General features: G+C 41.1%; 1 protein-coding gene across 3 annotated transcripts in view; it reads right to left on the bottom strand.

Moving 5' to 3' along the window:
* Window positions 1-1,824: 1,824 nt before the first annotated feature.
* The window catches only part of TMEM63A (transmembrane protein 63A), a 44,046-nt gene continuing 30,498 nt past the window's right edge, over window positions 1,825-15,372 (bottom strand). For all 3 annotated transcript variants that reach the window (XM_026658190.1, XM_026658192.1, XM_026658191.2), the window contains 10 exons: window positions 13,920-14,073; window positions 12,968-13,074; window positions 10,277-10,363; window positions 9,514-9,576; window positions 8,411-8,573; window positions 7,246-7,351; window positions 5,989-6,156; window positions 4,075-4,190; window positions 3,591-3,653; window positions 1,825-2,911 (listed from right to left, as the gene is read on the bottom strand). In XM_026658190.1, coding sequence (XP_026513975.1) covers window positions 2,759-2,911; window positions 3,591-3,653; window positions 4,075-4,190; window positions 5,989-6,156; window positions 7,246-7,351; window positions 8,411-8,573; window positions 9,514-9,576; window positions 10,277-10,363; window positions 12,968-13,074; window positions 13,920-14,073 — 1,180 coding nt within the window. In that variant the 3' untranslated portion in view covers window positions 1,825-2,758. The remainder of the gene's footprint in view (window positions 2,912-3,590; window positions 3,654-4,074; window positions 4,191-5,988; window positions 6,157-7,245; window positions 7,352-8,410; window positions 8,574-9,513; window positions 9,577-10,276; window positions 10,364-12,967; window positions 13,075-13,919; window positions 14,074-15,372) is intronic.

Here is a 15,372-nt window from a genome sequence, read left to right as displayed (position 1 = left end):
TGCTAGCACTCAGCAGAGGCCACATAATGACTACTCAGTGAGATGGAAATTCCTCCCCGCTTCAACTCTTGTTTTTGATCTAGAATCTTGAGCAGGTCTGAAGCACATTGACAGGGCTGCGTGTGGAAGCTGGCACTATTATTGCCACTGTCCATGATGAATCTGTCCTGAAGATAAGAAGCTTCATTGTCAAGGACTGTCAGCCTCCCGCCTTTCACGAGCACAGAGAGGACAGACACCAAAGCTAACTAAGCCAACACTTGTCCTAGATATCAGACCCAGGACCTCACTCAGTAGATCAGTGGCAACAAATGTGAAAGAATTGAGTTCTACTGTGGAAGACAAGGATTCCTGACTGGTGTCCAGCCACAGCTAATAGGACAAGTGTGGGAATCAAACCCTTCAGCATCAGGATTACCAGTGAAGGTGCCTACAAAAGGGGTGAGAACTGCTTAAATAGATGCATGTGAAGAGGATGTTAAACTTTAACTTGAACCAGACAATTGAGAAGTCAGTGGGACGGCAGAATTACCAGGCTTCCTTCTGGTATTGCCTCTAACATGGCCATGAGTAGCAGGATTCCCAAAACTTAGGGCCCTACCAAATTCAAAGCCATGAAAAACACTTCATGGGGCGTGAAATCTGGTCTTTTGGGTGCTTTTACCTTATACTATACAGATTTCACAGGGGAGACCAGCATTTCTCAAACTGCGGTCCCAAAAGGGAGATGCAGGATGAGGGTGTCAAGATTTTTTTAAGGGGGTCACGGTATTGCCATCCTTAGTTCTGCACTGCCTTCAGTGCAGGGCAGCTGGAGAGCGGTGGCTGTTAGCCGGGCGCCCAGCTCTGAAGGCAGTGCCCTGCCAGCAGCAGTGCAGAAGGAAGGGTAGCAGTACCGTAACCCCCCCTACAATAACCTTGCAACCCTCCTCACCTTTTTGGGTTGGGACCCCTATAATTACAACACGGTGAAATTTCAGATTTAAATAGCTGAAATCATGAAATTTACAATTTTTAAAATCCTATGACCCTGAAATTGACCAAAATGGACTGTGAATTTGGTAGGGCCCTACTCATAACCACATGTAATACCTGCACAAGTCAGAATATGGAGTAGAAGCTGTAGCTCAGAATATCCTTTTTTACTTGGTTTCAGTCCACACCTTAAAGTAGTGGTTTGCATCCAATGCACGTTTCACTTCTGGCAATTCTATCACAGTTTTAAAAAGGAAAGGGACAACATATAATGACTTAAGGCAGAAGAGCCTGGCACAAATTCAGCCCTTTTTAATAGGAGGGTCCTCTCACTTACTTCTGTAGAACCAGGTGTTTTTATGTATCCTCCGACTCACAGGATAGGACTCTTCTCCAAAACTCTGCCAATTTGTTCCTTCCATCATCTCCTCTGACATTCTCAGCATTAGTCCGGCAAGAGAACAGGAAACAGATCTTTGGGAATATAGGGCTAATCCGGCAAGACACTGAACACCTTTATTTGTGGTACCACTCAAGACATATTCATCAGTCATTTTTCAGACATTCAAGAAACAACACTCCTGGCCTGAGGAGTTCACAGTTTAAGGAGAGAAGTAGAAAATTCAGAACAAGAACAAAAGGATTTTCTATACAAATCATCAAGATTCATTCTCAGAGTGTCAAGGGTACTCACTTTCTCGGCAGCCACTTAGCACGTTGCAGGATTGGGCCCTAGAGGTCCACTCACTTATTAGTGTCCCAATAGTGGTAGGTCTCTGAGGTGGCACATGAGTGTTTAAATATGCAAAGAAAGATAGTCAATAAAGACAGCTCTGGAATTTCGCTGAACTCAGTGTTTTATTGTTATGTGATTATTGCTTAGTTACATTTTGACACAATGTAGCTTTAGGATAAATTGGCTCCTACTACATAATTTAAAAACGGTGTAACATCTTACAGTTCATACGATTGGCACTTACCAGGGAAGTGCAGAAATGTGTCACTGTAACCAGAGAGATTAAAAAAAGAAAAAGATAAAATGTTTACATCCTTTATTGTTGGCAGGTGAATGTTTCTTGTGCAAGGCCCCTAACATAGTCACCAGAAAGTAACTAATGCATCCCCTGCAAAAATATATAAAAGTTATAGCAGATCAATCCCTTATTCACAAAAGTCCTCTGGGTTTGGTACATTCACAATCAAAGTGCACAATAAAGCCCTCATCTCTTTCAGAAAAGTAATGTTGTGTGGACTGGTTTGGAGTGGTGGGAGAGGAGACACCACTACACCACAAGCCTTTTTCCTGGCTCTCCCCAGTAGGGGTAGTATTTGCTTGCAAGTTTTCATCAAGACTGACAATTTCGGGATTTATCAATCCCAAGTGGTTAATAAATCCTTGGCGCTGGTTAAAATTCAAGGGGAGTCATTTCAAATAAATTGACACCTGCAATTGTGGGGCTGCTTTGCTTCAGTGACCTTTTATCTCTGTGAAGAGTGAAATCTCTCCATAAAGCAAGTGATTAAACAGTAAACCCAAAGTAGTAGTCCCTGAGGATTGTCTCCTTCATACCATTCAGCACACTTGTTTCACAATGTGAGTAGATGGCCTGTAAAACAATCGGTCCCAAGGTGGCTGCTTTTTAATCTCCAAGTAGAGCTGCAGATCACACGCTGAATTATTTCTGTGCCTCTTCTGCTGACAGAATGCTTGAGGGATCCGTTCTATTAAAGCTGGACCAAGTGCACCACCTTGTGTTAGTCCTGGAGATCAGCAGAAATACTTCTATGCCTCTTCAATTTCTGCAGGTTCCCCAAAGTAGGTTATGCTGTCTTCTGCCAGTGCATCAGCACCCATGGTGCCATATGATTGCTGCTCCTTCTGAGCCAGTGCTGTCCTTTCCGTAGGATGGCTAAGCAGGACCCGTGGGACATACATCTGAAATTGCAAACATTAAATAATAAAACTCCAAGTCTCTAGTATAATTTTAAAATATTGGGATAATTTATTATTTAAAATCTTTCCCCACAATTCCTCCTTTTTACTTTTATGTCCCCTCCCGACTCTGTCCCCTTCATCTTAACATTGTCCTTTGTCCCTCAAAATAAATTTCCTAGTGCAAAACTCAAGTGTGCCTGCATATCACATGGGCTCTTGCACGCTGAGGTATCTGTATTCACCCAAACAGTATTTCAAAACCCAGTGCAAATATCAAAGTCTTGTGGTCATTTTTTGTTGATGTGGTAATGAAGCTCTGCTGAGCATATCACACCTCGCACAGTCTCCAAGCAGTGTAATTGCATAGTCAGCATTCAAATGCAACTAAAGTGTTTGGTGTGAGACCCAGCTAATCAGAACACAACACATGTAGCTATTGGAAGCAAAGGGTATTTAAAATCTCTCTCTGTTATTCCTATCATGCTTAAGTCAGAAGGTATTTTTAGAGCAGCCTTTCAAATAGGTAAGCGCATTGTTCTGATCATCTGACCCTCAAGTCAGATAATACCTACCCTGACACCATTCAGACTAGCAATCTCTGACACTGCCCAGAAAAGGGCTTGTGTAGGGAGTTTGTTTTCCTTGAAAGAGTAAAAAATACTTTTTGCTAAGGTCTTACAGCAGATCTTGGAGCTGTTTCTGCATCAGAGTCACTTCCTCTTCCACTTGGCAATTCTTCTATCTATATAAAGACAGTAAGGACGAAGTATTAAACTAGTAAATCAACCAGTTACATGGAATCGATCATAAACATCAGGTTATTAGTAAACAGATTTAGTACAATGTCCCATTATATATTACACTGAAACCTCAGCTGCTTCCTGTGCTCCTCCAAAGCCTCTCACTTCGTACCTGCCTCCCACACTGCTCTTCATGCTTGGAACGCCTCCCTCCCTCCCTCCCCTTGTGCGCAAAACAACCTGCCTCTTTATTCAGCAGCATGTTTTCACCATCTTAGAGGACTGAACCCTTGTGGCTAGATCCTGCTCCTACTGAAGTAAACATGAATTTTGCCATTTGTTTCCCTGGGACTAGTTTGTGCAGTACCAAGCACAGTGCTAATGCTGGTGGTTATTTCCCCAATACATTCAATATGAGTTTACCTTGTAATTCAGTGGGCTCAGGTACTTGAAGCAGACAAAACAAGTATAAGCTAAACAAACGAGAATTGTGATGCTGACAACTAGGAACGTAAAGAGGGTCGTGGGAGCTTTAAAACCTTAAAAGCAAACAAACAGAATACAAAATTGAATGTATCCATCACTGGTTCAAGTAGGTAAAAGCAACAAACAAACAAATCACACTGATCACAAAATAGCTTATCTGAAAAGAGCGCTCACTCTCTGGAGAATGGAACAAAATAGAAAAAAAACCCTACAGAGGAAAAAAAAATAGCTAACAAAGCACCATGCGGGGGACACTCATTTCATGACCTGCTCATTACATACAGCACAATAGAAGGATCTTTTCCTGACCCTTATACAGAGGAGCTCTCCAAGTCCACGTCTTAACCTATAAGACTTTCCCCGGTTTTCTCTCCCCCATCCTCAGAAGCCCCATATTTCAGGCATCATCCTTAGGGTACTAGACAAAGCTGCTTTCAGTGCCAGTCTATACCACCTGAGCATTCACAGCAACCGTTGTGGAGTGATACAAACCACTCTCCTGAGCCATGTGAGCTGCTGTCACTGCACTCTAAGCCACTGCTGCACTAGAGACCAAAACTCCAAGACTAAGAATGTGAGCTAACTGGAGCAGGGACCATCCTTCTAAGAAAGTGCTTGGCTCACAGTGGGTGCTATCCTAAGTCAACAAACAGGATCAAACTGAGGTATCCAGCATGGCAGGGCAGATCATCACACCAACAGACAATTTGATTAATCAGCATTGAGCTTCCTAGTTGCAAAACAAAACAATCATATATTTTTAACTATTAGCCAGTGCATATCGTGGGCATTTGCCTTCCTCTGAAACATCAGGAATAGGCCTTTGCTAGAAGCAGGATACTGGCCCTACTAGATCATACAATACTTTAACAGTAATTACAGTGTCATAAGTGGTTATGTCAAGGGAATGGAATCTCAATATTTTCCAGCTAGACTGAGGCATTTATGGACTATCCTGAACATATCTTTAATGAAGAGTACAAATAAATTATTAATAAGGCTCTAGATTTAAAAAGTCACTTCCATCCCCAACCCAAAGGGAAAAGCTGGGGGAAGAAAAAAGATGCTGAATCTCCTTCACAGCACCAAAAGCCTCAAGTGCATCATGCGTAACAAAACCCCCAAACAACCTCCCATACTGTTCTGGGTGCCCAAAGGTCAAGCCACCAACTTCCCCCAGCACCTCTGTTAATACAGCACGTTTGTGACACAATGAACATTTCTAATTTGAGGCTAATGTGAGTGGGGATCAGTGAGAGAATGTGTCAACTAACAGCTTAAAAGTTAAATGTAATAGAATCATAGGACAGGAAGGGACCTCGAGAGGTCATCTAGTCCAATCCCCCACACTCAGGACTAAGTATTATCCAGACCATTCTTGACAGGTGTTTGTCTACTTTGCCCTCCCCTATTAGCTCCTGTTAGATTATCTCAAAGTACACCTCTACCTCGATATAACGCTGTCCTCGGGAGCCAAAAAAATCTTACCGCGTTATAGGTGAAACCGTGTTATATTGAACTGGCTTTGATCCACCGGAGTGCACAGCCCCGCCCCCCCCGGAGCACTGCTTTACCGCGTTATATCCGAATTCATGTTATATTGGGTCGCATTATATCGGGGTAGAGGTGTACTGTGAAGACGGTAAGCCTTGCAATATCCCCATGAGGCAGGTAAGTATTATTATCCCGGTCTTAAAAATGCACAATTAGAGGCTCAGAGAAGTTAAGAAACTTCCTACATGACTTTAGACAACTTAGTGACAGAGCTGGGAGCAGAATCCCGGTCCCTCTGCTTTAACCACAAGATCATAGAGCAATATTTCAAGCTTATCACGGACAGATAACCCTTACCTAGTCGCAAAAATGAAAAAAAATAGAGCCAAAACAGACAGAGGATCGGAGCTGTAAGGGCCTGATTCACAGCTGCAAAGTGGATCTTCTTCTCCAGTTTAGCAGGGAGAAATGCATAGTAAAGATTGTGGCGATCAACCATATGCTTCAGCAGTATATATATTAAACCTGAAGAAGAGGATAGAGACAGGTTACTGAAAACTGTGAATATAAAAATCACAAATTGGTAGGGCGACCCAGACATATGTGATTCCTAAAACTACTTTTAATTTTTGTAAATGACTATTTCAAGTCAACTGTGTCCCTATAAAAGCCAAGATGTTCCAAGTTCCAGTGGCAGCTAGGAATTGCAGCACTGTATGCAGTAGTACCCTCAAATCTTTATAATATGGAGCACAGAGAATTGAGAGAGAGAAAATTGTCTTAAATTTATTTTTGTGGGTCTAGGCCAGATCTTACATGTTTCCCACTGCCATTTAATAGATACGAAGTTTACTTCACAAACTTTCCCCTGAGAAAATAGCTTTACTTTTATGTTAATCTGTGACCTAGAGTAATGACATGTTTGTGCAGCTGTATATTTGTTCTGTTCCTATCAGCATTCAGGATTCCATCTAGCCTTTTTTTCTTTTATTATTCACCTAGGACATAAAAACATTCATAGATACCAGGGCCAGAAGGCAAGACTGTGATCTGGTTTGCACCGTGTTTATTTTTATGTTGCATTTTATCTGTTTTGATGGAACTCGGGGGTGAGATTTTCATAAGTGCCTAAGGGATTTAGCAACAAAAGTCCCATTGAAAGTTTGGCTACTTTGCCGAACCTCTTTGGCTGAAAGTCACATGTAGACATCCTCTCAGAGCACAGAGGAAAGCAGAAATGAAACGCTAATATGGTTGAAAAGCATGGTACTAAACCTTTTCAATTGAAAATTCCATCCTTAATTGTTAAAGCTGTACAGAAGTCAGAGTTAATATATTCCTCAAGCTACAGAAATAGAATTATCATCATATACCGTAGTGCTTTTCAGCTTCCAAACACTGTACAGACATTAATTCACCCCAACACCACATTGTGAGGTTGCGTATTGCCCTATTTTTCACGACAGAGCAGATGTGTGTTTTGGTCCAAGGACACAGAAAGTCACTATCAGATCTGAGATAAGAACTCAGGAATTCCAGTCTCCTGGTCATGTGCTCAGACCAAACCTCTCCCCCCTTCCCTGCTCTGTGCACACAACTCATTGGCAAACTTACCAAATGGGACAATAATGGGGCATGTAATGCTATAGGCCATGATGACAGTGAATACACACAACATCCAGGCATACATTGCTCCAAACTCATACTCAAATGCTTGATGCTAGGGAAAAAACAAACACAAATGTTAGCTTTCCAAGGATTAAACTAGATTCAAAAAGGGAACAATTCAGTTTGCCCCTTCTTTATTCTCGCCTCACAACAGAGGGATGTGTTGTTGGTTTTTTGAGACACCCAGGCAAACTAGTTACAGATGCACAAGTGGTATGTAAATTAATTACGTGCTTTCAACATTGTTGTATGCAGTGTTGTAGCCACATTAATCCCAGGATATGAGAGAAAGAAGTTGAAAGCTTACACAGAGCACGCTTGCAGCAAACTGATATTTCTGTCAAGAGAATTCCCCAAGGAGCCTGTTTTCAGTCTCCTCCTTAAATTCAGCTATGGGGAAAAGCTATGCCCAACCACAGGGCAAAAAATTATTGTGTCTGTGCTGCCAGAACTTTGATCTCTGTAGCAATTATAGTTTAACCTCTGTGGTGCTGTGTGCGTTGGCTTTCAGAGCAGGCAGAGCTCTAGAGGTTCAGATGTTGCAGTTTGGCTTGATAAATATCCCAAGTGTTTGAGCGGTCAGCTGAACCTCTCAGGTTGGAATCCTAGTACAGAGAGCCTCTCTCACACCCTCAGAGCACAGCAGAGATTAACAGAAGTGAAAGCTAATGAGCCAACTTTTTTCAAACCTACAAAGAGATCAATTTCATATGGAGTTTTGAGGAAAGAGGGGAATAAAGTGGTGGTTAAGGGTGGGCTTAAACTAAGCCTGCTTGCCAACTCCCTAATTAAAGTTCTCATTTTGAGGTGGTGTGGAGACGGAGGACCTGATTTTCAGGCTCCAAGTAAGGACGAATGGGCCCTGAATGGCTTGTTTTAATCAGGCATGGGCTCAAACTGTACAGTCTCCTACATATCCACACTGTGCTGCTCAGGGAGGGGACATGTACCTGTTAGTTTGAGCAAAAGAAAGGCCACAAGGAATGACCACAGATGATAGTTAGCAGCTGTGAAGGAAAAGGGCACATACTGTTCTTATGTAAGGATTGTAGTTCCTGATAGGCTGCTTAGGATTTTATTGCCCCCATGCTATTGAGAGGAGCTCTTATACCTGTTTAATGTTTTTCCTCTCAGCAGGGGACTTGGCCATTATCATGCGTATGGTGTAGAGGATGAGGCCAGGCAAGCGCAGTAGCTCCATCCCGTTGCCAATGAAAGCTGAGGCAATCACGTAGTTCACAAAGAAGGCTCCCTGGTCAGGCAAGAAGACACATCTACAAGGAAACAGAGTCAGTGATTAGAAGGCAGAGGGTTTGCAATGGGGACAGGTTACATTTGGAAATAGCTCCTCTTCAGAACAAACACTGCAAAGCTTTACAAAAGATGGTTGCAAAATCTTCGATGCAGTGGTTTAATTACAAGTGCCTACTGCTGAATTCTCTACACGCAGTAGTAAGGGCATATTTTGTAGGATGCCATCAAACATGGATCCACAAGAATATAAACAGCATCTGAAGTGACACTGATTTGAAAAGAATATACAGTACAATCTGATAGGTGGCTTATGTTGGATGAGGGAGTCATTTGATACCTCAAGTCACTGTTGGCGGCAAGATGCTAGACTAGTGGTTTCTTTCAGCAGAGACGCCTTAAATATTTGTTTTGCGATCGTGCCTAGGAGCCCTAGTCATTGACCAGGATCCCATTGTGCTAGATGCTGTACAAAAACAGAACAAAAAACAGCCGCTGCCCAACATCTGCAAATGTTGATCTTCGATACCACTATGCCAAACAACATGAAGATTTCTTCTCCTCTTCTAAATCAATTTCTGTAACAACGAGATCTTAGTGCGGTTCTAGGGAAGATTCCTGTTCCAATGATATGGCACAACCTTCAACATACTGTCTCACTGTGCTCTCTCCCTGCCCCCATCTGTTTGTTGCATCCATCTTCTGTCTTATACTTCGACTGTAAGCTTCTCGGGGCAGGGACCATCTCTTTGTTATGTGTTTCTCTACAGTGCCCAGCACAAAGGGGCTCGGATCCATGACTCCTCTTCCTAATAACCTAGAAGGAGCTCATATCCCACCATTCATTCTGAATCCCCACGTTATAGTATAGGGCATCCATAATGATGCACATTCATCATGCACTAAAAAAGGTTAGTTGGCAAAAAGACTACAGTGAAATATCAGAGGGTAGCTAATACTTACTCCAACCTGACTGCAGATTCAGCCGACTCTCTGTCAAACAGCCAGCGGAAGAAAAAATCAAGACTAGAAGAAAGATAGTTAATTAATATAATTCACTCTCCATAGTTCAACACAGCGGTAACAAACAAAACCAACCAACCTCGCTCTTCTAAAATGGAGGGAGTTTTAACTGTATAAACTGCAGTTTACTCTAGCCTACTGTAATGACTGAACACTGTTCGGTCAAAGGTGGGAAGGGAGACTTGGAATCCAATAAAAATGGAAGTGTTTCATTTAATGCTCATGTTTCTGTTTCATCTTCAGCAGACAGTGTGCCGAAGGCAGACATTCACAGTGCCCAGGGAGACAGCCAGATGGGTGTTACAGGAGCAAAGAAGGTGGGGAACGAAAAGGATAATTTTGTGGCTAAAGCACAAGAGTGGGAGTCAGGAGGTCTGGGTTCCTGGCTCTGCCACTGACTTTCTATGTGACCCTCAGTGCCTTAGCTATTTAATCTCTCAATGCCTTATATTGCTTATCTACAGAAAGCAGCTGGAAATACTTTCCAACCTCACAGGGGATTTGTGAGGCCTAATTCCTTACGTGCTTGTCAGTGCTTTGAGATCCTCACATGAAAGGCAATTTAGGGTATTATGACTACAAAACACAGATTAAACAAACAAAAACAGCTATACATCTCTAGGAGGGCTGGTTACAAAAACAAAGCAGACAAACTCCAATTATAAAATATTCAAACTTTAAGATACAAGAACAAGGTGAATACCTGGTTAGACCAAGGGAAGGCAAAATCAACACCATGAAGATCAAAAAAATGTACACTTTATGCATCATTATTCTGTTTTCTCCAGACCTACCGAAGAGGAAAAGGTTATTGAGTAAGAGACTGTTATTGCTAAACACAAGCTTTCATCCTCTTCCAACTCCACTAGTTCTTCTGTCAGAAGTGGAGGAATCTATAATGTTTTCTGAACACAAACTAGTTCAGTTATTTTTGAATTTCCCCCCAACTTTTAGTTCAGCTAAGTGAGGTCTCCAAGTATTCTCCCCTCCCCACCTCCAATAAATATATCTTTACATGGAATATACTACTCCTCCTGAAGGACCTTGGCTGTAAAATGTTAGCTGCTGTTAGAGGACTGAGTGCCCTTCACTGAGAGAAGCAGGGTGGATTTAATTTAATTCAAATTGATTTAAATCACTAGTCAGGAAAACTCGATTTAATCATGGTTTTCTACATAAAAGTGCATTCTTGTTGGCTGTTATAACCTTAATGCATATTCTTCACAACTCAGAGATAGATGTAGGTTTCATTTTTAGAAGGTACACACTATACATTTTTAAACAGTGATTTATTTTGAAAACTTTTCAGATGAGTTTTACAGCTATATCAGAAAATGAATGATTGTTTGGTTATTTCATTTACCAAAGGTAATTGAAGCAGACATTTATGAAGTCATTGGGAGGTGATCTATCTCCAATTCAACAGGTTAATCATTAGTATTTGGTGGAATTTCTTGCCATGCTGTATTAGGAGGAAAACATCACCAGACAGATATTTAATTGTTTTATTTAACTAAAACAACAACGTTAAGTAGTCTGGATTTTTTTCTTCAACAGCAAACATATAATATTTTAACAAAACAAGCATATGTCCCTCGCTTCTCACATTTAACTCCAGACTTCTTCTCCTTGTCCAGATCTATTCTGCCCCCAACAATCTTCTATTCATTGAACTTTTTGAAACTTTGCACTTTTAGAGAGGTAAGGGATTGATTCCGTGTACACAAATTTGCAGAGGGACAATAGGGTTGAGGTCTTATTTCTCACCTCTGTATATTTATTTATTTGTTTTAAAACATTTTTGCTGTTAACAAGCATGTTACCTTTGGAGACACAAATCCACAGTTTGAGAACTGCAAAACTAAGCATCTCTGATGGTATCTTCTAGACTGAGCACTGAGTCCCATTGGGTAGATAGAAAGATTAACCTAAATAATCTATATGAAGCCTGTGGAACCCCATAAAATTGGGACCCTAATCCATGTACTATTGGAACTCATTTACAAAACTTTTCTTAAATATTACATGAATATATTGTCTCATACTACAGAATTAGAATTTATAATCCCTATTCCATGATGAGATATCTTTGAGCTATAATGTAGCTTAAGTAAAACTATCTTTAGATTGCTTTTTGAGGAAAAAACCTTTTTATCAAAACACTCCGATTTAAATTTTAAAAAATCGGATTTTTTTTAAAAAAGCATTGATTTTTATCCACCCTGGAGACAAGAGTGTCCAAGGGCCACCAGTGTATCTATAAACCTGAGCCAAGCAGGCCCGTGTCTCTCTTTATGGAGACATGGAAGTTGTTTCTGATCATTAATCCAGATCATAGCTGGATTAGTGATACCATAGGCCCCCACCACAGGCATGTAGACTTGAGACACCTGTCATCTGGATATTCAAGGCTAGTCTCCAAACACATGTGATGCTCAGAGCCTCTTGGTTGCTCATATTCAATCTCGTCTTTCAGACAGCATTGTGCCAGTTTCACTAGGGCAGTGTGCCAAAAAAACACAGATTCAGATGGGCTGCTTGACTAACACTGTTAGTGTCATCTCTTCTGAGACAAAATGGTTTTTATCTAAAAAACATCAGTTACAAATGTTATGGGCAAAGGCAGAACAAGAGATTGTTAATTTGGCCCCTATCCACGACAAGCCTCAGGTGGAAGTATTTCAAGAAATCTGGTGGGCCAAACCCCAGGTATAGCCATTAGAGCTCCATCTATCAAAAGCAAGAACCATGCATTTCCCTTAGAACCACTGCAGCCCATTAGTGTAATCTTAGTGTTCTACGTCAATGTCCCCAAGAACGCTCATTTAAGACAAATGTACGTGACACTCAGTAAGGATGATTTTTCACATACAGACATAGGGGAAGGTAGTACTTTTGTAATTCAGATTAGTCTGTGACAGATCACCAGTGTCTGTAGTCAGAGGTCCAAACGAGCTGTATGGAGAGTTTGCTTCTGAATGACAGAGATTCTGTCAGTCAAGCACAAAGTTTCTCTGTTAAATAGAGGCCTTGCCAAAAAAAAAAAAAAAGGGGGGGGGGGGCCGCCCAAGGGGGAAAAAAAAAAAAAAAAAAAAAAAAAAACCAACAAAAAAAAACAAGACAAGGCTGGATACTATTCACTGGATCTACTACGAAACAGGGAAAATTCCTTGACTGTTTATCAAGAAGACCTATTAGACTGTGGAATAATCTGCCAATGGATAAAGCTCTCGACAGAGGATAGACTTCCCTGTACTGGGCAAGGAATGGTCTAGATGGGGCTTAATAGGTCTTTTCCAGCTATAATTTTTATGAAGTTTACCCATTTTCTCCAGTTTTCCCAGTGACTCAGTTTATGGGACAAGGTTAAAAGAGAGGAAAATCGATTGCTTACTTTGTCCAGTGGGATTCGAATAGTGTTGAGTAGTACACAATTGTTGGTAACAGAGCTGAAAAGGACCACAGGAGGAGCGTTGGGAAGAACTGACTAATGATAGGAGTCTAAAAATAATAAATAAAAAGTAAAGACAGGTATAATATTCTAATACCATTGTGGCTGAAGAATAGATGCTGCAGAAATTAGCTTTTATAGGTAAGCAACCCATTTATATTGGAGTTGGACAGAGGAAACTATGTTCTGATGCAGATTAAGGTTCAGTTAGCATTCAGAGTTTTTGGTACAAGGCAAAAACCAGAGCTAGGGTTTGAGGTTAGATTCCAAGATACTGAAATCTCAGTTTGTGTGAAATTTCAGCTGGAACTGAACAGGAACCAGATGTAGGTATCTTCCTGGTTTTGTATCCAACTTGAACCAAAATGTAAGAATGAAGTTTTATTTTAGAGTTTCAGATCTGAGTTGTAATCCCCACACACATATAATTCTAAACTTTAAAAGGAGTTTGGATTGGAGGTTCTGTTTTTTGCTCCAAGTTACTATATTTAAAGTTATATAGTTCAAGATACATTTTAATTGTTCACGTAAAATAAAAATGTATGATCACAGAAAGTCTCAAATGAACTGATTTCAGGCTAATCCTTATCAAGAAACATAAAAAAATACAAATTATGAGGACATCGTTTTGAATTTATTTTTTAAAAATCGGCATCAGTTTCAACCCTTGCTGGGGATTTGAACTGGTTGAGATTGACTAACACATAGGCATGGATGATCCTCAGCTGATGTAACTTGGTGTAGCTCCACTGGCTTCAGCTTACACCAGCTGATAATGTTGTCCATAGTAGCTTAGTGTGAAGACATATCATCCTTGCCAGCTCACTTCCTTGTTCACTTTCTATAACATTTTGATATTGGTGTATTAATAAACTCAAAAACAAGTGATACTCACATTAAGGTAACGAATAGGTTTGGTGACATTGAACTTGTCCATGGTGGAGATGATTATGGAAGGAGTAGTCAGAAAAAACAGCACAATAAAAAGGAGCAAATTAATGCAAAACCATCTAAACCACCATCTTAGCCCACGCACTGAAAAATTATTCCTGTTAAGCAAAAGGACAGAACAGAAAACAATCAGCAAGTGTTTTGTGGATACACAGATATACTAACTGTCAAGTGACAGGTGATTTTTGTTTTAAACTGGTTTTTCATATAACTAGAAATCATAATACAAAAAAAACCAGAAATTCACTAACGAAGCCCGAATTGCCATTAGTTATTAATTACTAAATGAAATATTAGCATAATTGCATGGGCTGGACTGCTGGAGAGTCACTTTTTACCCCTATGTAATCAATAAAATGAACCCAAATTAAAAACTTTTCCCGGTTTGGGCTTTGTTGGGGGGGGGCTAATAGATTGAATTTTCTCCAAGTTTTATTTAACCAAATTGATATCACTGAAGGATCAGTTCCTTACAGCAATTTGCAACAGAACGTCTAGCTGAAGACAATAAATGAGATATTCATGTTTGAAGTATTGCTGAGTTTTCAACGGAAGTCTAAACAGTAGGCCCAGTGGGACCACTACTCAAATACCAATAGCGAGGTCTAAGTGTCTTTAAGGTGCTCAGCTGCTATGGTGATGGGGGCCATATAAGCAACTAAGTATATAATTGGTAAGGTCTTAAATGTCCTACATTTTTCTATTTTATAGCATGAACACCAACTAAGAGTAAAATCCATTCTTGCCCTACTGTCTCTCCAAATGTCATTGCTTTCCTTGCCATAAGATATAGCTTTTGTAGTTTGACTGATGTTGGTATTTTAAACAACAGAAAAGCAGACACGGCATCAGCTAAGAAAAGCCTAAAGTGTTAAAGAAACATAATTGGTAATGTGGTGGCGGAATGGAGGTGGGAAGGAAAAACAGTCGCCTTTTCTCCGGGGCAGCAGGGCTCAGGTGGCGATTTAAAAGGCCCGGGGCTCCCCGCAGCGGCTGGAGCCCTGGGCCCTTTAAATCACCGCTGGAGAAGCCGGTCTAGGCCGGTACGCCGTACCGGACCAGACCAGCTTACTTTCACCTCTGGTGTAAGGCCCTACCGAATTCAGGGTCCATTCTGGTCAATTTCATGGTCAAAGGATTTTTAAAATAGTAAATTTCACTATTTCTGCTATTTAAATATGAAATTTCATGGTGTTGTAATTGTAGGGGTCCTCACCCAAAAAGGAGTTTGGGGGGTGGGGGTCGCGGTACTGCTACCTGTACTTCTGCACTGCTGCTGGCGGCGGCGCTGGGCAGCTGGAGGATGGTGGCTGCTGGCTGGGAGCCCAGCTCTGAAGGCAGAGCCGCTGCCAGCAGCAGCAGCCCAGAAGTGAGGATGGCACGGTACGGTATTGCCA

Source organism: Terrapene carolina, unplaced genomic scaffold (genome assembly GCF_002925995.2).
Source record: "Terrapene carolina triunguis isolate 2854851 unplaced genomic scaffold, T_m_triunguis-2.0 Scaffold406, whole genome shotgun sequence".
NCBI lineage: Eukaryota > Metazoa > Chordata > Testudines > Emydidae > Terrapene > Terrapene triunguis.
Note: the sequence above shows the minus strand (reverse complement) of the source record. Positions and strands in the feature narration are given on the sequence as shown.